Source organism: Pipra filicauda, unplaced genomic scaffold (assembly GCF_003945595.2).
Source record: "Pipra filicauda isolate LSUMZ 115617 unplaced genomic scaffold, ASM394559v2 scaffold29_size4552773_pilon, whole genome shotgun sequence".
In the NCBI taxonomy this organism is placed as follows: Eukaryota; Metazoa; Chordata; class Aves; order Passeriformes; family Pipridae; genus Pipra; species Pipra filicauda.
Genome location: NW_024104420.1, coordinates 193541 through 220490, shown reverse-complemented (window position 1 = coordinate 220490; position 26950 = coordinate 193541). Strand labels below are relative to the sequence as shown.

The window sequence follows — 26950 nt, the reverse complement described above, 5'->3', positions numbered from 1 at the left end:
AGCTGCCATGACATAAGAAGGAAGGTCTGTGCATTGATTAAAAAACAGTTAAAACCAGGAAACAGCAGATAGTAATATATGGCTCGTTTTTCCTAATGGATGGAGGCCAACAGTGCTCAAATCCTTCCTGCTCAACATCTTTAGGGATGAACTGGAAAAAGGGGGGGGAATAAATAAAATGACAATGCTGGTCAAGGATATTAAATCACCAAAATCAGCAAACAAAAGCCCAAGGTGAAAAACTGCACAAGGACTTCAAGAGACCAAGGGACAAGATAATACCTCCACTTGAAATCCTGTAGGAACGCATTGAGAGGAAAAAATCCTGGATAAGCACATGGTAATGGTCATTCATTCACCTTTTTGGATTGGAAAAGGTACTGGAAAGTGATGGTAAGGAGCACAGATCTGGATGGGGTTCTGTTGTAGGGGCCTCTTCCTGGGGAAAAAACAACTCTGGTAGGAGATGACAAAGGTTCATAAAATCAGAGAATCAACCACGTTGGAAAAGACCTCAGAGATCATCAAGTCCAACCCTCGATCCAACCCTGCCATGGTTCCCAGCCCATGGCACTGATGCCACATCCAGTCTGTCCTTAAACACCTCCAGGGATGGAGATTCCACCCCTTCCCTGGGCAGCCCATTCCAATGGCTGAGCACTCTCTCTGTAAAGAATTTCTTCCTCATATCCAACCTGACCCTCCCCTGGCACAGCTGAAGACCCAGCCCTCTTGTCCTACTGCTGGTTCCTGGGAGCAGAGCCCGATCCCCACCTGGCTCCCCCCTCCTGTCAGGGAGTTGTAGAGAGTGAGGAGGTCTCCCCTGAGCCTCCTCTTCTCCAGGCTGAACAGCCCCAGCTCCCTCAGCCTCTCCTCGCAGCACTTGTGCTCCAGTCCCTTCCCCAGCCTTGCTGCCCTTCTCTGGACCTGCTCCAGCCCCTCCATGTCCTTCCTGAGCTGAGGGCCCAGAACTGGACACAGCACTCCAGGGGTGGCCTCACCAGTGCTGAGTACAGGCCAAGAATCACTTCCCTGCTCCTGCTACCACACTGTTCCTGAGCCAGACCAGGATCCATTGGCCCTCTTGTCCCCCTGGGCACACTCTGGCTCCTGTTCAGCTTCCTGTCCATCCCCATTCCCAGCTCCCTTCCTGCCTGGCTGCTCTCCAGCCCCTCTGTCCCAGCCCGTGGGGTGACGGGGGTTGTTGTGGCCAAAGTGCAGGACCCGGCCCTTGGCCTGGTTGAACCTCATCCCCTTGGAATCAGCCCAACTCTCCAGCCTGTCCAGGTCCCTCTGCAGAGCCCTCCTGCCTTCCAGCACATCAACACTCCCCCCAGCTTGGTGTCATCTGCAAATTTGCTGATGGTGGACTCAATCCCCTCATCCAGATCCTCAATAAAGACATTAAACAGGACTGGGCCCAGCACTGATCCCTGGGGACACCACTGGTTACCAGATCCCAACTGGATGCACCTCTACCCCCACCACTCTCTGGGCCCAGCCATCAGCCAGTTCCTGACCCAGCAGAGAGTGCCCCTGTCCAAGCTGTGTTGTGTCATGGAAAGCAACTGTGCAGATCCAGGGAAGAGAAACCCACTGAGGGTTATAAATCTATCGACAGCAGGAAGTCCCTGAGTCCCAAGCCACGGGAGACTGAAGGATCACAATCAATAATCACCTCTTTGCTCTTCTCCCCGTTTCTAGGTAGCAGCTACTGGGCACAGGAGAGACAGGACACAGAGTCAGCTACAGCTGGATGCAGTGAGGCCACTCCTATATTGGCACTTCCAACAGATCTGAATATAACTGCAATAAAATGAGATACTCAAGGTCCCTACTTGTAATGTCTGACAGCAGAAAAAAACACCAGAGTTTTGTTTCCCAGTGCCTGGTGCCTGCTCTGGAAGCCTGTTTGTGTCTGCCATGGTGGGAAAGGAGCTGTTCAATCTTACAGCTTGTCTTGACCAGATAAAAGGAAGCTTTTGTCAGACATTTCTTTAACACATGGCAGCTACTGCCAGGAAAAAGCAGAGCTCTCACTTCTTCACTGAGGCTCAGCCCAAATTCACCACATGAGAAAACTACCGAGTGCTTTGTCAACATTGGAATATTATCATGTGCTAATTGGAGAGAGATTAGAAAAACAAGGAAGCAAACAAACCACCCTAACCCCCAAGTTTTTCTCCCGCAGATAATTCCTTGGTTGGGAAGGCGACGCAAGCTGGCTCGTTTCGGGAGGACAGGAAAACTGGAAGGCTCCAAGCTCTGCACATCCCAGCAATTCAACAACTCATTCCCTCTCTTCTGGTGGAGGACAGTATTTCTAACACACCTCCCATGCAGCTTGTTTTGGAGAAGGGCTCGTGGCACCCCAGGAGCTGAACGTGACTCCCACTCCCCAAAACACCCCTCCAAGCCAGCCTCCCTCCAACACTGGAATCTCACTGGCTACACATCATCTCCTTGGATCAGTGCCCCGGGTTTGGAAAATTTAATGGCATAAGGGTAACCATGAGCAGGGGAACCTAGAGAGGACCAAGGGCTGTGCTGTGAAACACTAGTGGTGACTCAGGGGACAGCAAATCCAAAGCGAGGAGCTTCCTGGAGCTTTCTTAGCATCCCTTTGTGGGCTTCCAGTCGAGACAGGCACTTTCCCATACTTCCACTGGAGGGCAGGAATATCCCACGTTTCCACAGGCAAGCCTTGAGCTCATTGCCACACACCCACATCCTTAAAACAGCTTTAAGAGAGGCCTTGCCTTCGGGAGATGTTCTTGTGCACCCTTAGACTCTCACTTGCTTTCTATCCTGCTTTTATGAACATCTTCACTTTTTCAAAACACCATCATTGTTTCCCTGAAACAACAGCAATATCCCTGGTTTGCCCCTGTAGCAATTCCCTCCCCTCCCAGTGCCCTTTTGCCTCAGCTCCCTGCAGCTCTCCAAGGTCCCCTGTTTTCCTGACCTATCTTTTCTGTAGGTAGGACCAACAAGCTGCTTCCCCAGGAGGTAACAAAAGTATTTTATGAATCATTCTGGGTGGGAGTGTTGACGTGCTGGAGGGCAGGAAGGTTCTGCAGAGGGATCTGGACAGGCTGGATCTGTGGGCTGAGCTCCAACAAGGCCCAGGTGGATGGTCTGGGAGGTTTTTTCCGACCTAAATAATTCTGGGATTCTGTGAAAGGTTTGCAGAGCTGACCCTGGGTCCTACGGCTTTTATCATCTGTATCAGTGAAAATTATCATCAAGAGTAGGAAAAAAATTATTTACTCCCATAAGGGGACACCTCGAGGTTCCTGAAGGGGTCATGCATCAGGTTAACCTGTTTGACAGAGTTTGTGTGGTTTCCAAATGATGTCTCAGAATGTTCCCCAGCGAGGCAATTAAAGACACGCCAAGAGACAAAAGGAAAGGTCTTCTCATGGAGAAATAACTGCTTTGGAGAGTGGAGGGTCACCACCTATGACCCTGCAAGGTGCTGGGTTGGGACTGGTGCTGCTTGATGGATTTATAATTCATACAGAGAAAGGTTCTTGTGAGGTGTTCTGTGCACATTCAGCTATTCAGAGTAGCAGAAAAAAACAGGATGAACCACAAAGAGCTGCAGAGGGACCTTAGGAGATTCAGTGCTTGGCCAATAAAGTGTCAGAAGAAATGAAACAGAGACAGAAAAAAAAAATAACCCAAACTTCCAATGCCAAAAGACAGGCTCTGAGACAATCATTCCCCTCAAGAGTTTATGAGAGTCCCAGGAAAATGTCAGCTCACTGGGAAACATTCAGAGCTCCACTGGGAAACCCCCAGAGAAAGGCACAGGACTGGGAATGACTCTCTGTGAGTCATGACTGAAAGTGGGACTCTCCAGCCTGAAAACTGCCTGTCATTTGGCATTTTCAAGATGTATTTGTGAAAGGGAGACCCTAATTCACTAAACTCTGGGGGGATTTCAGAATGTCTCTAAATGTCCAGCACCTGGGGGAATGCTGAGCACAGCCTGGTCTAAGGAATTCCTCCACATTGAAGTACCTGAGTTTTACAGACCAGTTCTTTCACAACCCAGACCAAAACCGTTAAAATTTTCTTCCTGTTTCCTAAAACGAACCTATGTTAGCTCCTTGAAGGGGAAATCATTCTGCAGGTGAAGGTTTCTCCTTCTCTGCCAGTTCTATTTACAGCTGAGGACCGAAGATGAGAGAGAGAAGGATGGAGTCAGCTCCACTTCTGCCTAGGTTTTTGTGACTTTAATTCACTGAAATCTCTTTGTATCCGTTCCCTGATCTGTAAAATGAAGACACATCGACAGACTTGCTCTAGAACACCTGTGGGATATCTGGGATCAGGTCAAAGGACCGTTTTTCTCGGGAGGAAGCACGTGGAGAAGCAGAGCAAGCACGTAGTCAGAATTCCTTGAATACTCTTCCAGTCTCTCGAGGCTTTGTGGATTTGCAGGAGCTACTGGAAAGGTGTGATAAGCAAGATCAGAGTGTTGCACACCGAAACCACCCTCAGGAACCTCAGGAGAAGCTTCATAACAAGAGTTTTGGGACCAGAAACTGTTACTTAGCATCCTCCTTGGTCGCCCTAATGGAAGGGCTGTGCCACTGTTTTTACTATGGCAATAAATCCACATTTTTTTCCACTTCAAGAATACAGAGATACTTTGTGGCACAAGGGTGCCCTGAGCTGCTTTTTCCAGCAGAAACCCAAGTCCTCACAAAGGGATGATCCCCCTGTGTGATCATACCAGGCAAAACCCAGATCACAGCAAGGATTTGACCTATTGGAGAGAGTCCAGAGGAGGCCCCAAGAGGATCAGAGGGCTGGAGCAGCTCTGCTGGGAGGAAAGGCTGGGAGAGCTGGGATTGTTCAGCCTGGAGAGGAGAAGCTTTGGGGTGACTGAATTGTGGCCTTCCAGGGCCTGAAGGGGCCAACATGAAAGATGGAGAGAGACTTATTTCCAAGGGCCTGGAGTGCCAGGAAAAGGGGGAATGGCTTCCCACTGCCAGAGGGCAGGGTTAGATGGGATAATGGGAAAACATTCTCCCCTGTGAGGGTGGGGAGGCCCTGGCACAGGTTGCCCAGAGAAGCTATGGCTGCCCCTGGATCCCTGGAAGTGTCCAAGGCCAGGTTGGACAGGGCTTGGAGCAACCTGGGCTAGTGGAAGGTGTCCCTGCCCATGGAACAAGATGAGCTTTAAGGTCCCTTCCAACCCAAACCATTCTGTGATTCTATGATTTTTTGTCCTGCAAGCACTTCTCCAACATCACTCAGTGGTCAGACAGCACACAAAACCTTTCCCAAAGCCCATTTCTATTTTCAGAGAGGATCATCTCTTCCTTTAACGAGTAGGTTTTACTCCTCCCTCTTTCAACGTCTTCACCAAACAATAAAATCCCACCTGTCGCTCACTGAGAGGATGCAGAGACCCAGAAACAGGTTTTTTTTTTCATGCAATAAAACAATACTTAACCAAAAGGTAAACAGTGGCTTCTGGGGTAGAACTTTATAGCCCAACACGTGGTTTCTGAGAAAGATCATCTTCCTGCACTTCCCCTCTGCTAATGGCTACGCTGCCACTTGAGACTCCCAGGAGAGACTTAATGCCTTCTTCCTTTCCGGGAATTAGGCAGTGGAGGTTTCAAATTAGCTTCCCTTTGCCTGAAAACGAATTAGAAAAGGCCTGAACAAACTGTGCTTCTGTGAAATGTGACTGCCAGGACGCCGCCGGCTCCTGATTAAGCCCAGGCAGGGCAGGGGGGTCAGAGCTGCTTTGTAAGTGATATGTGGGGATCAGGAATGTCTGCAGCCAGCAGGGCTAAACCAAAATTTGCTTTTTAGAGAGGTGGCGGTGTTTTAGCTGATTGTGGCCCAGAAACACGTGGCTGGTTTATTTTCTAGCACAGCAGGTTTTGCTTTTCCACGTGAGGCTCTGCAAGGCCTGCACCAGCCCCTGGACAGCAGTCGTGGTCTTTCCAAAGCTGCCAGGGCTCCAAATCCTTCCTCTGGATTCCTGGATGGAAGGACAGGGCTATTTCAGCCCAAAGGTTGTGAAAAAAGCCTTTTCTCCCAGAGTCTCCAACATCAAGTTGCTCCGCTGGTGTTGAGCGAGTGTTGAAATCCCAGAATTCCAGAATGGTTTGGGTTGGAAGGGACCTTAAAGCTCATCCCTAAAGTGCCACCCCTGCCATGGGCAGGGACACCTTCCACCAGCCCAGGTTGCTCCAAGCCCCATCCAACCTGGTCTTAAACCCTTCCAGGGATGGGGCAGCCATAGTTCCTCTGGGCCAACTGTTTCAAAAGCCTTTTATTATATATATATATATCTCCTTTCAAAATTTGCCAAATCCACTGGATTTTAAACACAGAGCTGTTGAAAGATGGGCAATTCATCTTTACCTTGTTAGACACTGTACTCCAAGTGTTACATCAATATTCTTCCAAGTCAGATTGAAATGCAAACACAGAATTAGTGAATCATTGAGGTTGGGAAAGACCTTTAAGATCATCAAGTCCAACACCTTGTACAGAATTCACAGCCAGTGGTGCAGCAAGAAATGTCCTTAAGTGGGTTTGTCTAATTATTTTCTACTCATTATTTCAGCTCATCTTCATTAATCACCTCGACTCACTGACAAAAGCAGTGGATACCAAAGGATAGACTGGAATAAATGAACCAGGGAGTGTGTCTTTGAAAACTGCACTGAATTGTACATGGAGTCACGTTTCCAGCTCATGAGCTGTAACTAATTCTATGCAAAGGAGAGGGTTGGGATATAATCTTTGCACTAAAAGAGTAGTAAAGGCAAATGGGGTAACCTGTTGCCTCCTCCCAGAAAATGGGAACCCGGCTTTTAAGCCTCACACATGGATTTTCAAAGCAAAAAAACAAAGCATAAAGGCACCTAACCCAGATGATTCAAGGAGGGAAATCAACGACTATCAACTCTCTTGCCTTGCTGTTTCCCTTCCTGGTTTATTTGACTGGAATTCAGCAGAGAACCAGAGTTATGTTTTCCAAGCCCTCTCCTTATCCCTTCGCTCTCCCTCGCAGGAACGGCCCAGGTTCCCATAGAAACTGAGAGTAAAGAGCAAGGGCATAAAATCCAAACGAACAGGTCTAAGCTGGCAGTGTCAGGTTTTATTAGATGGATAAATATGACTAATGTGTGCTGGCTGTGGGGTCCTTTCTAATGGAAAAGCCAGAAAATGCTGCACCTTATCCAGTAAATACCCGGCACAGCAGTGATAAAGCCCGGGGTCGCTGAGGGCTCACCACGAACAGGTTGGCACCACTTGCTGAAATCGGGTTGTTTTCTCCATTATTCATTTTTGGAGCCAGCAAAGTACCCTCTGCTCACCTGCAGGTCTCATCCTGAAGCCCCCACCCACCCCAAGTTGCTCTGGATTCTCATCTATTGACACCGGAGCTTTGCACTGACCTTCCTCACCCTCATCCTTCATCATCATCGTCCCCCATTGTCACCAAGTCCACTCGTGTCCCCTCCCCCACCCCACTTTGGGTCCATTTCCCCCCTTTTTTTTCCCTTCATCTTTGGTCATTTTCCCCATTTTTTTCGTCATTTTTGCTCATTTCCCCCATTTTTGTTAATTTTTGGTTCATTTTTCCCCATTTTTTTGTTCATTTCCCCCCATTTTTGCTTCATTTCCCCCCATTTTTGCTTCATTTCCCTCCATTTGCCTTTTCACTCTTTTTTTTTGTCATTTCCCCCCATCTTTCTTCCTTTTTGCCCCATATTTGATCGTTTTACCCCGTTTTGTTCATGTGCACTAATTCCACGAGGGTTTAGGACCTCCTAAAGTGGACTTTGAAAGTTTAAATATTGGCCTGAAGTTCTCTGAAAAATCACTGTAAAAATGGTTTTCTGAGGAAAGATCAGGCTGGATGCTTCCTTCCAGCTTTGGGAAGCAGGTGATGTATTTTGAATGTGTTCCTGGATAATTTTACTTTTTAACAGAACTACCCTCAAAAATCTAGTGAAAGGGGTTTTTTTATAGATGAAGGACTTCCTGAAAATTATCAATTTGCTTGCCCTGGTGAACTGCCAACATGACAATAGGATTCTTCCAAACAAGAACACTGCCAAAGGGAGAGAGGTACTGCTGTGACTGTAAACTATTCCAAGGTCTTGGGTAGGTTTTAAAAGTACAGAATAAAATACGATTGAACATGTTTGAAGGCAGCAATTTTTTTCCTAAGGACGCTTTGAAGTGCCCATATACAAACATCCCAGTGGTGTTGATCTCTGAGCACCCTTTCCACACATCCTGATCCCTCTCCCGATCCCCAACAGCAGCAGGAGAGACGCCCTCTACTACAAATACCCATCTTCTGAGCACTAAAACTCGTGGCAAATTAGGCAAGCTTTCAAACAGCTCAGGTGTGTATGACTGTTTTTATTTCCAAGCCCAGCTGTGACATCCAACAGTCCCTGACTCCAAAGGGGGATTCATTAGAGTGGCTCCAGTTGACTCCTGGAGTGAGATGGCCCCTGGCACCCCTAGAGCTCAGCTTTGTTGTGCTCAGCTCCTCTGTTTAACAGCGCAGGAGATGCTGCAGGTCAAACCAACAGCTGAATTCCTCTCCCCCACCAGTGTTCAAAACAATATTGCAAAATGCTGGAAGCCACTCAAAGAGACTCACTTTAAAAGGACCCTTCACCCTGGAGACTCCCACCTCTGGATGTGCCCCCAAACCATCACTTCAGGAAAGGGAAGGTACAGGGCTGCTTCTTTCCAGCCTTTGTACCTTCCACTTCTCTCCTGAGAAGTCTGAATAGTTTTGCCATTTCCAAGTAGCTGTCCTGGATAACAAGGCACTGCTAAAAACCTGCCTGCTTTAAAAAAACCCAGAGGGGTAGAAACACGCTTAGAGCCAGGAGAAAATACTCTTCTTTTTGCTTCTGCATCTACCAAGTTCACTAAAAGGAAGTTTAAGTGACCAGAGTTTGGTTTTAGGTGGTTGGAAGGAAAGCATTTGCTGATATTTAATTCTCCAGGGGGCTTTGTGAGGTGCTGAGCCTGTGCCCAGTGGAAGGGTGTTCCCAGCCCTTTGTAAAGGCTGGGACCATAAAATGTGAAAGCAAATCCTTTTTGCTTTAAATGTCAGCTTTGCTACTGAGCAATAAACAGAACCCTTGGAGCTGTATTTCCTCCTCAGAGCAGGAGGTCATGGCCTCACTAAGCACTTGCTCCACTCCTGACAAATATTTTCACATCCCAATCCGACCCAGATGCAAAATATGACGGCTCAGCTATTGCACTGTTAATAAAACAGCTTCTTTGGGAGCAGGGGTTGGGAACAGGATCATAAAACATCTTTCAAAGCCAAACTTGAGGCATTCATCTCCCTCAGCGTAGGAAATGGGAAAGCAAGCGGGGGGAATTCAAGGAGATGCCGAGTCGTTGGCTCTGTGATTTGTGCCAGCCCAGCATCTGTAGGCACTCCCTGGCAACCTCCCTGCCTGCTAAAAGAGTCCCAGCATTGCCCTGGCCTGCTGCCAGCCCGCTTCCCATTACTGGCTCCTAAAAGGATTTCCAGCCACAAGAATTCCATTTTGCCATCCAGATGAATGATATCACTGCTGCACAGGAAGAGCCTCCGAAGGAATGAAGGGACAGCGAGAAAAACACCTTTCTTAGAAAGCATCTCCTTCCAGCACAGAGGATTAGGAAATGAACCCGAGTCTGGCAAAGCTTGTGATTTAATCTGAGACTAAGAGCAGCAGCAGGCCCTGCCTGAGCACCTGGAGCTCTGGGGGCCTGGCACAGCTATTCTGGGTCATCAACAGCCAAGCAAACTCCAGTGGCACAATTTGGAGCCCCTGGAATCAGTCTAATCCCTTGCTTTGGGATCCATAAATGATGGCATTTGATGTTTTCTGCAGAGCAACCCGACGATCCCACCAGAAAATGAACCTAAGAGAGAGTAAAGACAGAGCTCCAACACTTCTCTGTGTGAGGGTTTGCTGAGCAGACAGAGACAGAAACACTCCATCCCCATTCCCAAACAGAATTTTAAATGCAGCCACGAATGAGGGGCTTTTAACTTCCATCAGAAATTCAATCACAATAGTCCTATTAGAAACCCCCATAGTTTTACATTAACACCCAATATAATGGGCGAGATCAGACTTTGATCTCCTCTTTCATGGTTTCAGGCACTGAGCTTTCTCACATATTCAAAATGTCACATTATCTGTGATTTTGATGTTTTATCTTGTTAAAGCTACGCAAAAGCTGCGGGATCAGCTAAACCACGAGAACAGTTTTGCCTTTTTTTTTTTTTTTATTATTTTTTTCCGATGATTTAAAGATTTACAGCTCAGCACTCCTCGAATCATTTAATGGAGTGTTCAGCCAGGCACTGAGAAAATAGAGCAAATGCAGCTGAGGGCAAATCAATGGAAGCACAGCCAGGATAACTCAGTGCACTGCCAAGCTGGGGGGTTTGGGATGCCCTAAGTGTGGCTGCCCCATCCCTGGAAGTGTTCAAAGCCAGGTTGGACAGGGCTTGGAGCAACCTGGGCTAGTGGAAGGTGTCCCTGCCCGTGGCAGGGGGTGGAATGAGATGATCTTTTAATGTCCCTTCCAACCCAAACCATCCTATGAATCTAAGTGCTGCAAACACACAAATGGAAAAGTAATAATATTAATAATATCACATGGCAGCAGTTCACTGGAATCCATCAATCCCATTGGAAACATCAGGGATATTTTTTAAATCAGACACCTTTCCTGGGTGCTACAGGGTAAGTTGCTGCCATGGGAGGCCACACCTTCCTGTGGCACCCAAAGATGGGAACATCCCATCGCGTGGGTCTCACAGTAGGGAAGGCACAGACCCATCCTGGCAGAATTTCATGGAATCCCAGACTGGTTTGGGTTGGAAGGGACCTTAAAGATCATCTCGTTCCACCCCCAGAGGCACCTCCCACTAGCCCAGGTTGCTCCAAGCCCCGTCCAACCTGGCCTTGGACACTTCCAGGGATCCAGGGGCAGCCACAGCTTCTCTGGGCAACCTGTGCCAGGGCCTCCCCACCCTCCCAGGGAACAATTCCTTCCCAATATCCCATCTAACCCTGCCCTCTGTCATTTGGAAGCCATTCCCCCTTGTCCTGTCTCTCCAGGCCCATATCCAAAGTCCCTCCCAGCTCTCTTGGAGCTCCTTTAGGGACTGGAAGGGGCTCAGCAGGGAAGGATGAGAGGGGAGTAGAAATCCTGAATTGAATGTGGCCCAGAGTTAGACTGTAAGTTATATATGGAAAGTCATTTGAGCCTTCAGGAAAACCAGTGGATTATTCCTTACAGGGAAGAAGGGAAAGAAGGAAAAGGGTTTGTTTCGGTGGATCAGCTGCGGGTGGGAGGGAGGCGTCAGCAGCAACTTCAGAGTTAAGGCTGCACTGGGTTTTTCACTTATAGAGGGATTAAATTTCTTCCATTTCACAGTTGGGTGATTGAATTTCATCTCCAAATGTGACACAACTGCTGCTCGGGGGTCAGCTGGACTCGCTGTGCAGTTTTTGGGTGCCGTACTCACCAATTTTCGCAGGGAAAACAATTAATATTTACTCCTCTTTGAAATATGAGCCTCCCCCTCTGCTCCCTCCCCTCTCCCTGCTGTTTAAACAACCACATACACCAGCATTTCCAAACTCTGGAGCTATTCCCATCACATCCCAGCCTGGGAAGGTTTTTGGGTGAATGGGAAGAAGCTTCTTTATCTGGCAACACCTTTTCCAGCTCTGCCAAGGCAATGTGACAGTGGGGAGATGGTGCTCTCCCACCTCCTCCTTCTGGAGCCCAAACATTTCCCTCCCAAGCCTTCCCTGGGTGCCAGCACCATCCATATACTTGTCCTTCATCTCTCACTGGCTCTGCATTTCCATCTTTCCTTTCCCTTATCAATGCTTGGACATAAAAGTGAGGTCTGAGCCAGCTCCTGGTGGAGCTCGTGGGAGTTGCTGAGGTACAACCAAGGACAACTGGACTAGCAGAGGAGTTGGAAAAAGCCACAAATGATCCCACAACTATTTCCAGCAGTTCCAAAAAGCAGTAGTTCCCTACAGTAGAAGAATCACTGAGTTTTATTTATAACATGTCTGACTGTTCAAGTGATTCTCTGTTATTCAAGTCAGCAGATGAGAGCAGGACAGAAACAGCCCATCTTCCAGTGGTGTAATCCTCACAAAGCTATTTGGATAAATCCTCAGGACAGCTCAGAAATGTGCTGGACAACAAATTTACAGAGCCAGGGATGCACAGAACTGGTTTAATGCTGCCGTTGCCTTGACGTCCCCCGCAAAGTTCGCCGAGTTTGAAGCTCCCAAGCCTGTGCTACACCAAGCTCCAAGCCTTGAGATCAGCAAAGGATTCCCAGTGGCTCCTGAAGAAAGCATTTCCATAAATGCCAAAGGAATGGTTGGTATTTCTGATGCACAAACCATCAGGTGCTCCCACCACGTACAGGGGGAATGGCCACTTCCATCACCACAACGCGTTTCCACTCCCTCTGGAACGGGGCTCATTATTGCCTGAGAGCTTTCTGCTGCATCTGTATTTCCTCAGGCCAGCCCTAATCCCCTGGAACCCATGCAGGCAGGCATTAGAACAGCAGCCTGATTTTTGTTCACCCTCTGACACCTGCCACGGGCCATTATTGCATCAAAAGCTCAGCTTAGCAAGGGGACAGCATAGAGATTATTGCCTAAATAAGACAGACCTGGCTTTAAAAGCTAACAATATATATCCCTTGTGAGCACCACAGTGCACCTTCTCAAGAGGAAAGTCTGCCAGCAAACAGCAGTTCCCCTTCAAAAAGCACAGTCCTAAATGTAGCAGCCTCAGTTACCTTTATTTAGGGACATCACCCTGCAGGTTCCCTTGGTGGGCTCCTGCGTTTTCCATTGATTTCTGAGCTGATTTTCTAATTCTATTTATTACAGCAGCCAGGAAAATCAGAGAGGCAAACTTGGATCCAAATTACCAGTGGCTTCAGGATGAAATTGCAGGTTATTTAAGGCTAAACTCTGTGACAATTCTCCAGCATAAAGAAAAACAGCTCTTACATATTAGAGGCCAAATAATGCCACCTAAAATCTCAGTTTTTCTGGATGTTTAAACTCACACAGACTGAACAGGTATCGACGACCAGTTGTTATTTCTCCACAGCAAGGAGAAGAATGACTTTAATTATTTATACAGCTTCAAAGAAATTATTGAAACCCCATTTCCCCCCCCTTTTTTTTTGCACATCCCAGGAGATTTCCCCCCAGTCTGGCACCAAAAACAGCCAAAGCAAAAGCTGGTTCCCATATGGTCCCTGATTCAGAAAAGAATGGACACCAAGGGAGATGGAGCCCATCATCACAGGTTCCAGGCTGCCCTGATGCCATGAGCTAGAAAATATTCTCTCTTAGAGGAAAAAAAAAATGACTAATCTGGTCACGTTCCACTCCTTGGTGAATTATTTCAGTCAGAGTTTTCCAAAGTTCCAGCCCAGCATGGAGTCAGACCTTCACTAAATCATTCTCTTTAATTGGGAGTTTCCATTTTTGGAACCCTTAGCTCGGCCAACTTCCCTTTTGGCAGGGGTTGAAATCTCTCTTGGCTTTCCTTATCTGTATTTCTAAAGGAAAACAAGCTGAAGAAACACAAAGCCCCTTTTCCCGATGGCCGGGGTTGTTTATTATCCACACAAACCCCACGGGCTGGCTGGATGTCAAACCCCCTGGGTCCCAGAGTCCTGCAGGCACAACATCTGCACACAGAGCTTTCCCATTCCACCAGGACAGGAGTTTGCAGGGAGATGAGTTGGTCTCACCCATTTATGGAGCTGAAGGGCCAATCCAGCCTTAATAAGTTTCTGGAGGTGCCACCCCACGTGTTCACTGCCAACCACTGTCTGGCAAAAGCTGCCATCAGATCCCCAGCAAAGAAAGAGCAGTTTTTATACACAAGGTGCATCAAAATATCTCTTTGTCCAGACAAGGGCTGTGTTTCTGAGGGGAATCCCCTGCCAGGTCCTGCTCACACCTCTGTGGGACAGGAGTGCGAGAGCTGAGGTCCCTTCAGGTGATGCTCAACCGGAGGAGATGCTTCAGCAGCTGAATTCCTTCCCCAGGCACTGCTTAATATTGAGTCCAAGGAACCAGAACTGAATTATTCCAAAAGGAAAACCCCCTGAAATGCAAATAGTCTGTATGGCAGGTCCTTGGCACCAACGTTTTCCTTCTCTACACATCCATCCCTCTGGATCTGTGCTGCCTCCTAACACTTGGACCTGTCCATGGGTGACAAGCTTTCAACTCCCAGGGGCAACTTCAACTGTTAAAATAAGTCTCAAAGACAACCAAAGGAGAGGCTGTGTAGGGAGGAGACACAAACCTGCTCCATGAACCAGCAGTGGCCCTCCAGGAAACATCTCACAGAAGCCACACTGAAGGGACACTGAAACAAATACCTTTTCTTGTAAACATCCTGGTATGGCAGAAACTAAACAGAGTGGTGAATTTTATCTTTAAAGCCAGGGTAGAAGGAGAAAAACTATCTATAAAGAATGCATATAAAATGGGAAAATATTAATAACCACCCAAATTAGGTCAGTGAACTGCTGGGAGGCTTTGCTATGAATGGAGTGAGAGAGGGGGCGTAAAGTGAAAAAAGGGACAACTCAGGCCACTAAAACAAAAGGTTTGGACAGAGTCATAGAGTAATTAAGGTTGGAAAAGAGCTCTTAGATCATCAAGTGCAACTGTTAAATGAAGGTGTTAATTAAAACACAGCTCCAGGGAGGTGAAGGGCATCCAGGGAAGGAGCTGCCAGGAAGGGGAAAGGCATTGGGTACCTACACAAAGGTCCCTGCCCTCCTTCAGTCCTGTGAAAAGAAGCCAACACAAGACATATTCCCCCAGGGCTGCAAGGCAGCTGGAATGGGGAGAAAACCAAGAGAAAAGTGCAACCAAAATATTCTGAACCTGCAGAGAGTCTGGAGCAACAGCACGAAGGCACCAGAGTCCAGGCTGCAACAGCGGATTCATTTCAAGCCCTGCTGCCACAGGAGACAATTCCAGAATCCTGGATGTGATGGGAGCAAAGGAGCACAGGGACACTGGTTATGGAAGCAGACAGGCCCTGCTCAGATGGGTAAAGCCCAGGCAGTGCCACCTCTCCCAGCTTGGTTGGCAGGGACACCTCGGTGCTGTCGCTGTGTCACGGGAAACACTTCCCTGCTCCAGCCATGCCATGGAAAGGTGGCACCAAGCTGGAGGGAAACCTCTCCAATGACTTTGTTAAATTAGTGCCCAGGATTAACCTCAGGAGTCTCTGGATGGGGAATGGGCCAGCAGGAGGGATTAGTGTGCCTGGAGAGAAGGGTGTTCGCTGAACCCTCACCTCACTTGGCACCGACAACAGGAGAAACCACCCACCTGCTTCCTCCTGGATTTATGGAAGTGCCACAGTGGCTCCATCTGGAAGTGATCTACACTTAGATATGTGTCCTGATAACTTAGGGATCTCCTTCATGCCCTAAATACCAACAGGGCTGGGCCTGGCACTGCTCCTCTGGACTCCTGTTTTCTCAGACTCTGACACACCTTTGCCTCTCTGTTCCACCTTTCCTCTGGTGTAAAGGATATAACTACAACATTCATTAGTCAATGAATTTATTAACTCATCCGAATACATCAGAGGAGTAGAATATTATAATTAATGCTATAGTCTGTATGATCCTATAATTAAAATTATAGGCCATAATTAAAATTATAGTCTCACAGGTGACATGTCAGTGATTGCTGATTTAAGAGAGTGAGCACAAAGGATGGACATGAAGGAGAACTGCCCATCCCAAGCTTGCAAAACCCAGGAAAGTGGCTCCAAAATAAGCATCAGTTGGGTAGTAAGATATTAGTGGGGAAGAAGTAAATCACTTCTGGTGCTGGGGGAAGCTCATGTCATAAAGACAATCCCTGTGAGCAGGAGGATAAACCAGGGTTTGTTCACTTGCTTCCCTAGACAGAGGTGTCTCCTTGAGGGAAGGCCAAAGCCCTCGAAGAACAACTTCCTTCCAGACTGGCTTGGCAGGGACTCCTGGTCCCCTTCCCACTGGAGCTGGGCATTCCAGGTGCCTGTGCAAGCCAAGAGCCAGGGATCTGGGACATGATCCAAAGTGTCCATGCAGAACAGGGAGACACCATCCATGCAGGCGTCAGGACTACAACCCTCCCAGCCCTGGTCCCTCTGGGACTCCCCAGTGAGTGGGGCAGGAAGCCCCTCTGCTCAGCTCAGCTCTTTTTGATCAGCATTTTCTCTGCCTTCAGGAGCCGAGCGGAGTTTGCTCTCCCTTCAAACCATGTCCAAGGGTGGGAAGAGGCAGCTCAGTGGTCCACAGATCATTCCCCAGCTCCCAGGAGCACCCTGACCATTCCTCAAGGCTTAGCTGGGAAAACACCAGGTCACCAAGAGATAAACTCAATAAATAGTTCAACTCTGCCAGCCATGGAGGACTGATGGATACATAGAAAGAGCTTCTGAGCCTGGAGCTTCTGCCTGACATCCCCTCAGCCATGTCCTACCAGCTCTGGGACCCCAGGGGCACATTCCAGCGTGGAAAGAGGCAAACCCCCCCAGTGCCACCAATTTGGTAGGTATTTACAGTCGTGGGATGGTTTGGGGTGGGAGGGACCTTAAAGATCATTTAGTTCCAACCCACTTGCCATGGGCAGGGACACCTTCCACGAGATCAGTCCTGTTCAACCTGGCCTTGAGCATCCTGATCCACTCGACCCACAGGGGACACAGAAAATTCCTGCCCATCCCAAGGCCTTCTGCCCCCCAGCACATGAGCTCTGACCAGGAGACAGGAGCTACAAGGGTGCAAAAAGAGGGACAAACCCGTGGGATTGGTGTAAAACCTCCCCAAAGCCGAACACGCTTCACGGGCCAAGTCCTTCCCTGCCACAAACCCCCCCTTGGAAAAAGGAAGCTCTCGAAGGACAATTAGCTGGAGCTGATTAACAGCTGCTTGAAAAGGAATCCAGGATAAAGTTTCTGCCAAGGAGACTTTTCTCCTTAACTCCTGAACGACCAAACTTCCTGGAATGGCTCCCAAGGCCTCTTATTGTTACTCTCCAAGTAACTTTGCCATTTTTCCCTCTTCTATCCATCTTTTTGCAGGCATGGCTTGCTTTCAAGGAGACCAGCAAAGGTGAATATGGTATTTTATTAGTAAATGCCACATTTTTCAAGAGCATTCCTTGCTTTGATGTTTCTCCAGGCAGCAAACACTGGTGCCTTCAGCTTTGTCCAAGGCAAAATGTCAACATGTGAAGGGCAATAATGCCACTGTCACCTACCTGGAGTGACAGGACTCAAGCAAAGGCCTCTGGCTTTTAAGAAAAGCTGTATCAAAATTAATCTATTCCACCATCACCAGGAACCCTTGGCTTTGCCCTTGCATTGGGATGAAATACTTGGCATTAAGAAGAAAAGGAATAAAGATAAAAGCTCAGAGATGTGAAGGTCAGCCCAGGGGTTCCCCAAATGAAGAGTTTATTCAAAATAGGTCCTCAGCTGCAGTGTCCCCCCAGCACACAGGGGATCCTGACACAAAGTGATCCCTAAAAACTCACAAAACAATCCTCAAAAAACCTCCCATACATCCCCAACATTCCTGGGACAGCAAATAACTCTGTGATAATTAATAATAGAGCTTAAAATCCCCAGCTTCACTGCCAAGGTTTTCTTGCCTTTGCTTCTGATGGAAATCAATCAAACCCAAATAGCAACACTCAAAAAATAATATCAAAGGATAACAGCACGTGCCTGGAATACTTGGGACCATCTCCCTGAAGCTGCTAAAGTTGATTTTCCAGCCCTTTGTAAAATGCTTTGTAGAAGTTGCTCCTGGCATTAACATGCCATGATTTCAGCTATATATAAAAATACACATAATAATATATATTTATCAGTAATATCTATAGCACCGTGTCCATTTGACTTGACATTCTGGGCCCAAAATCCCTGTTTTTTGGGATGGCAGAGGAAGGAAGGTGATAAAGGAGTTTTAGGGAACTTAACCTTTTCTAACAGAACTTCTTTTTAAGAGGGAATCTTACACATTTGATCTGGGGCAGGGAAATCCTGTTGCAAACTAAACTGCAACCCTGCATTCTAGCACCTTAAAATACATTTAATATCATTAAAAACGCAGTTCAAACGTCACTCAAAGATGATAAAAAAGAAGCTTGTGGGTATTTTGCAGAATTAGCAGGTTTTGCTCAAGAAACTCAGTTTCTTGAGATGGATATTTAGTTTCTGAAAGGAACAGAGAGGTATTTTTAATCAATTAGGGCGTCTCACTTTCTCTCCATAGGAGTACCTTTGGTACAGACTATTACAACCCTCTCTGGTTTAATGAGAAGTTACTGTGTAGAACTTAGGAGCAGGCTTAAATTTAGGCAGCTGTAGATCACTGATGAACAGTCACACTCTCCCTTCCCTAAAAAATCCCAATAAAAGCCAATAATTGCATAGGAGGAAAAGCAAAGAAATGTTGTACAGAGCAGATTTAATTTCCTTCTTAGCAGCTCTTGCCTTTGAATTCTATCTGGCTCATGTTCAGCATCTCTCTAATCAGAACTCTCTTCTAATTCCTCTTCCAAGGCTTGATCATTGGGAGGGAATCAGAGTTCAGACCTCACGAAGCTTCCAGATTAAAATCCAACCGTAGATCAAGGATGAATGAAAATTGGTTTTTTAAAAAATATTTTAAACTCACAATACACTCCAGCCCCCATTTCCCACCCTTGGCCTCAAACCACCTTTAGACTCTGTGAAGGTACCTGAGGAAGGGCAGAGCTCTCTGAAGAAACCCATTATCCTCAACAACCATTTTCTTGACTGCAATCCCAAGAGCTCGAGTTTCTCACCTTACAGGAGTTCAAGAGAATTTTTTGGAAGATCCAGCACTTCTGAGGACTCAAATGCTGTGATTAAGAAGGACCTTGGGGCCGCCTGGCTTTGGGCACTGACCCGAGGAGACTCACCTCCACATTCACAATAATTCTCTCCTTTTTAAGCAGTTTTACACTATTGTGTGAAGAAAAAGGAGGTGTTTTTTTTAACTACAGAGACGTACCATCAATAAAAATGAGTTTTAAGATTTTCTGCTGAACACAGGGAGCAGACACTTACTTTGCTTTTGCTTCTGCATCTTCATAGGCTTTGTTGGAAACGTCATCCAGGCCGCCGATGAGATGCTTGAAGGAGCTGTAAAAACAAAGGGGCACTTTTAGGGGAAGAACTGTAGAATCCTTAAGTCTGGAAAGGATTTTGGGATCAGCAAGTCCAAGCACTAACCCAGCACTGCCACTACCCCATGTCTGAAGTGTCCATTTGGGAGCCACGAAAACCCCCGTGGCTCTTTGGCAGCAACCAGGGGCTGTATCTCGATGCCCACGACCAACCAAACCAGGGCCAGGGCTGGGAAACACGGCCCCAGAAATGCTGGAGGTGCAATAATCAAGGCCAAGAAGATCCAAACTTATTTATCCAGCCCCCTGAAATGACTGCTGGAGGTTTTCCACCCTCCAGGAGCAGTTCCAGAGCGAGCGTGTGGACGTGGCTGGTGGTGGCACCTCAGCCCCGATCCCCGTCCTCCCACCAGGATCCCCAGAAATCCCTCTGCTTCCAAAGTGAGGGAGAATCTTTATTTCTGCCTCTGTCTCATCTTTAAGAGAAACACTCCCCCAAAAACACATCAAAGGGTTCAAACTGAAAGAGGGGAAATTTAGGTTTGGGAATATTGGGAAGGGATTGTTCCCTGGGAGGGTGGGGAGGCTCTGGCACAGGTTGCCCAGAGAAGCTGTGGCTGCCCCTGGATCCCTGGAAGTGTCCAAGGCCAGGTTGGACAACCTGGGCTAGTGGAAGGTGTCCCTGCCTGTGGCAGGGGGTGGAAGGAGACGAGCTTTGAGGTCCTTTCCAACCCAAGCCAGTGTGTGATTCCATGATTCTAAAAAATCCAACTGTTATGTCTTTGGTGGTGATACCAAACAGTGCCCCAGGCAAATAAAAAACTAGAAATAAATTATTTTTAATGATTATAAGATACCTAGAATGAAAATACTCCAGGTGAAAAGCTCATTCCCTACTATACATTTCCAATATTCCCAGCCTGTCTGTCACACACCAGTTTTCCTTTTTTCCAAGGGAGAAAGCAGCCCTTGCCAAAGGAGAAAAGAGCCAGGCTAATTTGAAAGGATGAACTGCTGCAAACTACAGCCTCTTGACTAAGCTGTGCCTTAAGGTCATGGCCTCACAAAGAAAAACCCTGCAGTCCCTCCAGCCTTATGTTCCTCACACCCCTGAGGCACCAAACACAGAGCAGAAGAGCAGAAATGGCTGTTAAGTCGAAAACAAATTAACTGAAAAGCTGGGAAAAGTGAAAAAAAATATTAAAATGACCATTTAGGGCCACATTTTTGAATTTAGGAATAATATTTAACATGGAAATATTCACCACGAGGAGCTGCAGGATGAAAGAGAATTGATGCTGCTGAGCAGGTGAGGGAAATCCAGGGCAGGCTGAGCCAGGGGCAGCTGGGAAAGGCAATATCCTGTGGGACAGGAGGTCAACCAGGATGGCTTCGTGTTCCCTTCATGGAGCTGTCCCAGCCACGCTGTGCCCAGGGAGATTAAACCTGCTGACAGGCTTAAGTGGGTACTTAAGTGTCCTGCAGCATCAGGAGACGGCTGATCCCATGGAAGGTACTCAGTGTGCACGCAGGGAACGGGGACGGGACTTCCAGGAGAACCAGAGGGGGGGAAATCATCTTGCTTTAAAAACAGCAGCTGGAAAAAGCCACATTTTACCCATAGGAGGCAAGAGAAGATGGTTGGGAGAGGGATTTACAGTGATTTGGATCTAGAGCTGCTGCAAAGGGGCCTTCCCTGAGTAATTCCCCCTCACGCTCCTGTGCCCTGTGCTCTGGGATGGCCCTGCTGGAGCAGGGAGGTGGGACCAGATGCTCCACTGTGGGCTCTTCCAACCTGACCCATTCCAGGATTTTCTGCTTCCTGGAACTCAGGAAAAATCCCCCCAGCTTTCCACTTTGTTTAATGGTTACATTTTGAACGACATAATCGAGGAAATCATTTCTGTGGCGTCCAGGAAAGCAATGGGAATTCATCACTGAGGAAGAGAAGGTAAAGCCCCCTTTGCTCTTGCAGGGAAGTTGCTTTGGGGTTTTTAACAAGGCTGGTTACTATTAATATGAATATTTTTAATATTAAGATGTGTGAATCACCAGAGCATCTTTTCAACCCCAAATTCCCCTTGCCCAGTAGTGAAAATATGAACGAATCAGCTCATCCAACACCTCAAGGTTTCTCTTCCTTGTGCCAGGGATGTGCCAGAGGTTGAAGCCAAACCCTTGCAAGGCAACAGTGAAAGCAAACCAAGATGTGGATGTTAATGCTCAATTAAAAACCAGATATTCAGACAATTAATTAACATAATCCTCCTGGATCACCATAAGACATGATCTAGGGCTTAAAATGTAATTTGGGCTTGCTTTGCTTTGGAAAATGTGGCAGGGTTAAACAACCCTGTGTTTTGTTTTTTTTTTATTGGCAGTGCAAATAAATCTTTCTCTAGTGAAACACAGAAGAAAAAGTCACTGCAAGGAGTAACAAGTTTGTCTGATATCCTTAAGTTTTTATTAAAAAAGTTAAGCAAGACTTAGGACTGGGCAAGACGTTGAAGCTCACTCTGTTATTGCTGTTGAAGTGTCAGCTCAGTCACAACCTCCCCAAGGAGTCAATCAGAAAACTGCTCTGGTTTTTTTTTTCCCCCCTCACAGCCTTTTCTCTTCATTTTTTTCCTATTCTCTCCTCACAACCAATTTTCTCCATGGATAAACTTCGCTCCAACTGGGAGAAACACTAAAGCAGCAAAACCTAAAATCCCCGGTGGAAGAGTCTGGCTCGGCTTGTGGAGGGTCAGTCACGCTCAGATAACACTTTATTTTATTTTTCTCCAACTTCCATTGCCAAGAGGGTCGATCCAGGAAGCTTTCCTAACACCTCAGAGCTATCCCTGACAAAAAGGCTTTTAAAACCAGACAAAACCCACAAAATGCAAAGCGGAAAAATCCCAAAATAGCTGAAATATTTGAAATGCTGCCTTAAAAAAAAAAAAAAAAAAGTGTATCATCTTGATATGTGTAACTGAAGGAGACAACAAGCTGGAAAAAACAGCATTTAGCATTAAATATCTGCAAATATCAGGTACTTTTGCAGCACTCTGTGCCTTGAGTTTTACTGGCTCTGATCCATCAGATTTGCATGAGGCAATTTTGTTCTCCCAGCACCCACGATGCTGACACTTGGTAAATCTCAGAGCCCCAGAAAACATTGTTAGCATCATAAATAAATTATGGAGGGGGGGGAAAAAAATCACATATAAATAAAAGATGAACCTGAATCAACTTAAGTATAAATATTCTTACAGTTCAGGAGGAGCTCTGAATGTTTTCTGAGACTTTTTGAGTTTCAAGAAGTGGGTGTGAAAATAAAAGAGAAGGATAAAGTTGCACCAACTTCTCAGAGTGTCAGTGATGATCCAAATGTTGGGAATGAGTTTGGAATCTTTTCCTCCCGCTTTCTCTCCCCACAAAGGAGCTGCAAGTGAAGTGTGTCTGTGCGCCTTTATTCTGATTTACACAACAGGTGCTCAAGGTGTGTCGCCAAAATTTTTATCAGAAGGCCTTTTATCGACAATTTCCTAGAGGAGCAATCCATCAAATCCAGCAGATGGGCACTGCCACCTTTCCCCCCATCAGCCCAACTGGGCTTCTGCAACAAAACTAATGACCCCTCCAGGGAGCCTGAACATTCACCAAGATGAGCCACGACAAGGCCAACCTGGAAACAATTTGGAGGCAACATCCTCGGGCATCTCCCAGGATTAGTTTCTTCCCAGAGGATGAATTACTGCAGTGGCACAATAGGAAACACTTCATTAGCAACAGGCTTGATTTCAGTTCATGTAGGGTCAAAGGCAAGCCCTAAACACAGAAAGCCCAGGAAATGTAAAAAAAAAAAAAATAAAAAAAGGAATTAAAAATGAATAAAAGACATCTGACAGCTGTTATAAAATATTAATATGTTTACCCAGATCAGGAGAAAATGGTTTTTTTATCTGGCTCCCCAAGTATCCAAAGGCTTCTCCAAATTCCTTCAAATGGTTTGTCCAATTTTTTTGACAATTCCCACGAACACTATGTGGATTTGGCTGAACTTCCCAAGGCAATTCCATGAGCCCCCAGCGGGGTCTGTGCTCCACGGCTGGCAGGAAGAACATCCTCCCTCCACACAGCCTGGCTACATCCACCTGGTCTCCCTGGAAAGCCTGAGCATGGAGAGGATACCAGGTGGGCCCCAGGGTCCCTTAGCAGAGCTGTCATCCTCAGTCCATCAGCCTTGGCGCCATCTCCTTTTATTTTCCCTACTGGATTAAGGAACCTGTTCTTCCAGGGTGAAACTTTTGATTATAACACGAAATTCCCTGGAAGTTTTGCTTTCTGATTATTCAGTTCTTTCTTTCAAATGCACCTGGCCAAGTAGGACTACACTAGTCTTTTTTGGTTTTCTGGCATGATGCCAACTCTTAAAGTTCTCTTAAATGCTGTAGCAAATGTTCTGTTTGCTGTCAGCCTTCCTTGGGCGACCAAAACGAGCCCAGTGGGAACTGCAGAATCCCAGAATGGTCTGGGTTGGAAGGGACCTTAAAAGAGCAGCTTGTTCCACCCCCTGCCATGGGCAGGGACACCTTCCACTAGCCCAGGGTGCTCCAGCCTGGCCTTGGACACTTCCAGGGATGGGGCAGCCAGGACAAAGACAGGTGGGAACAAAGGAGCTTAATTCCATGGGACACATCAAATGCTTCCTCACTGCAGGTTGTTTTATTTGTTAGATCTCAATTCTGCTGGTTTCTACCCCAGAAAAGAAGTTGGAAATCCACTGTTTCAAGGCATATCTGCCCAGATTTGCAAGAAATGACTCCACTGCTTTTTTGGGCATCTTTGGGGTGTTTTTGTGGCTGTAACAGCCCTCTTGTTTCACAAGGAAATTAAAAAGCGAGGCAGCACCAACATGGTGAGAGTCTGGTAATTAAAGACTGTTTCACTTTCCTCCTGGTACTTCCTTCTCCCACTGCTTCACCCCTGGAACCATTTTAGACCTATTTTCAATTTCAGAGATGCTTTTTAGAGGAAACATTTCCTCTTTCCATGCTCAAGCAGTGTCCCATTTCCAACCCAGCCCTCCCAGAGTTCTCCTGGCAGCCTGGCTCATCCTTAGGAAGAAACTTTCCCACACCATTTACTCTCAAACTACAAACCCTCCAGCCACTAAACCAGCCCTAAAATTGCTCATAAAATTCCCAGATCCAGAGAGCAGCCTTATGTCTCTCCTAGGAACAACTTGCTGTGACACCAAGGTGTGATTGTGCATGAGCTGGAATTTTGGATGTCTTGGGAAGACTTTTACAAGGAAGTTGGAAGAGCTTCCCTTGCTGCCAAGGTGATGCTGGTGGGTAACATGAACCCCAGTCAGTGAGACTGAAACACTCCAGTTTCTCAGGAAGGAAATGGTATTTTCCCATCATTTGTGTTTTGAAATGGCAACATCACTGTTGCTGAGATATTTCAGAGCAGGACACCCACAGAGCATGAAAATTGCTGTCAGTGGTTACATCTGATTAAGCAAAGAGCTTGGCTTGGAATAGAAAATATTTGGCAGCCTTAATGACACATCACCCCTCAGCCTGAGCATCTCCCATGACCACAACAACCCAAACTGGGTAATATTTGGTGTGTCTGGACAGAAAGAAATGATATTTTTCCTCATCAACAGAATTTCCCAGCTTTTCTCCACACTAAAATTCGCTCCTGCAGTTATTCCCATGCCTATAAAAGAACAGCCCAAGAGAAAAACTCTGACAAGAAATTCAGCACTGGGCAGGACACAGGACAACCTTCCCTGAATGATAAAGAGTGCTATAAATAGCATCAATTTTCTTGCCCTATAAATAAGATTCTTATAAATACTCTGCTACTAATTGCAGAGTGTTACTAGAATCTCTGGTGTAGATTAACTACAGCTTCATCAGGTTGAATTTCACTTGTGCTTCCTCACTATTTCAAGGGCATTATACTCTGAGGAGAAGGCACAGGAGACAAGCAAAGAAACTCTTTGTAACATGATCAGGAATGAGTGACTCTGCAATTATTAGTTATGGGGTTTTTTTTTTAAATGCTTACAGTGCAAACCAAAAATACCTGTCGCAAAAGTGGTAACAAAAAAAAGGGGCACAAAATTCTTGTTGCTTTGTATTTCTCTGAATTAATGCTTGCTAAGTTATCTAATTAATAAAATATAAAAATTCTTAAAAGAGTTCCTTGCTAAGTAATCTAATGAAAAATTATTCTTCTTGTCTTTGCCCCAAAAACCAAGAAGGGAATGAAGGGGGTGTTTGATCCACCAGGTTCCCTCGGTTGTGTACATGAAAGAACCTCCCTGGTGTTCCCCACCTGTGCTCAATGGAGAGACCACATTTCTTTTTAATCCATAATAAATTAACACATCAGAAGGATCAGGATTTCTGAGGTATTATTCCCAAACTCAACCTTTGCAGAACACCAGACTTCTAGAAATGGAGGAGTGTGAGATAGCTGGGTAGAAAGCACTTGTGTCAAAGCAGGATTGAGGGTGTGGAGATCATCCCTCCGAGGTATTTGAGCAGGGAATTGTGTCTCTCCAGAAGACAGGAAGGGCTTCAGAGGTCCCTTCTGAACTCTGACAGCATCAACATGTCCTGCATCAACACTGTGTGCCCAGGGAACACAGGGACAAAGTAACCCTTTGTGATATTTCACAGAATCATGGAATATCCAGAGCTGGAAGGGACACACAGGGATCATCCAGCCCAGCTCCTGGCCCTGCACAGACACCCCAACAATCCCACCCTGTCCCTCAGAGCGTTGTCCAAACCCTCCTGGAGCTCTGGCAGCCTTGGGGCTGTGCCCACTGCCCTGGGGAGCCTGGGCAGTGCCCACCACCCTCTGGGGGAAGAACCTTTCCCTGAGATCCAACCTGACCCTGCCCTGGCACAGCTCCAGCCGTTCCCTGGGTGCTGTCCCTGGGCACAGAGCAGAGATGGAGCTGCCCCTCAGGAGGAGCTGCAGCCCCCGGTGAGCTCTGCCCTCAGTCTCCTCCAGCTGAACACACCAAGTACCCTCAGCTGCTCCTCCCATGGCTTCCCTTCCAGGCCCTTCCCCATCCCTGTGTCCCTCCTTTGGATGCTCTCCAACAGCTTTAGATCTTTCCTATATTTGTGCCCAAACTGCCCCCAGGACTCGAGGTGAGGTGCCCCAGTGCAGAGCAGGGGGGGACAATCCCCTCCCTTGACCCTCAGTGCTGTCCCACACCCCACTGAAAGCTCCCAGCACACAGGGAGGTCCTACACATCTCAAAAATCCAATGGATTTATTTTCCTTTCAAACAGTGGCAAAGTTTTCCTGTTTTCCCAAGGCTTTTGACTCCATCCTGCAGGTCCCGTTGGGTTCCTGCCCTGGGGAAGTCAATCCCTGTTCATTCTATTTGCCTCTCTTTTGCTTTCACAGATCAACACCACATTCCCTCGGAAAGATTCCCATGGAAGATAAACCTTTTGATAGTTTATACCAACACTTCACTGCCCTCACAACTGGAAAACCACCGCAGGAGTCACACTGAATTTCTGTGCCATGCTCATTGCTTTTAATCCCACTCCCAACAACTGTAGGAGCAGTTGAATTCGCAGCACTGGATCATCCAGGCATGTTTTTTTCTGGAATAGCCCCCCCTAATTCCCTCAAGCTCCCTAGACAAG

At 46.9% G+C, this 26950-nt stretch overlaps 1 protein-coding gene across 1 annotated transcript in view; it reads right to left on the bottom strand.

Annotated features, from left to right (window-relative positions):
- The window catches only part of LOC120323607 (cGMP-dependent protein kinase 1-like), a gene marked incomplete at its 5' end in the record, with an annotated part of 182001 nt that overhangs the window by 6623 nt on the left and 148428 nt on the right, over positions 1-26950 (bottom strand). Inside the window, one exon of the mRNA XM_039383081.1 lies at positions 19213-19287. Coding sequence (XP_039239015.1) covers positions 19213-19287 — 75 coding nt within the window. The remainder of the gene's footprint in view (positions 1-19212; positions 19288-26950) is intronic.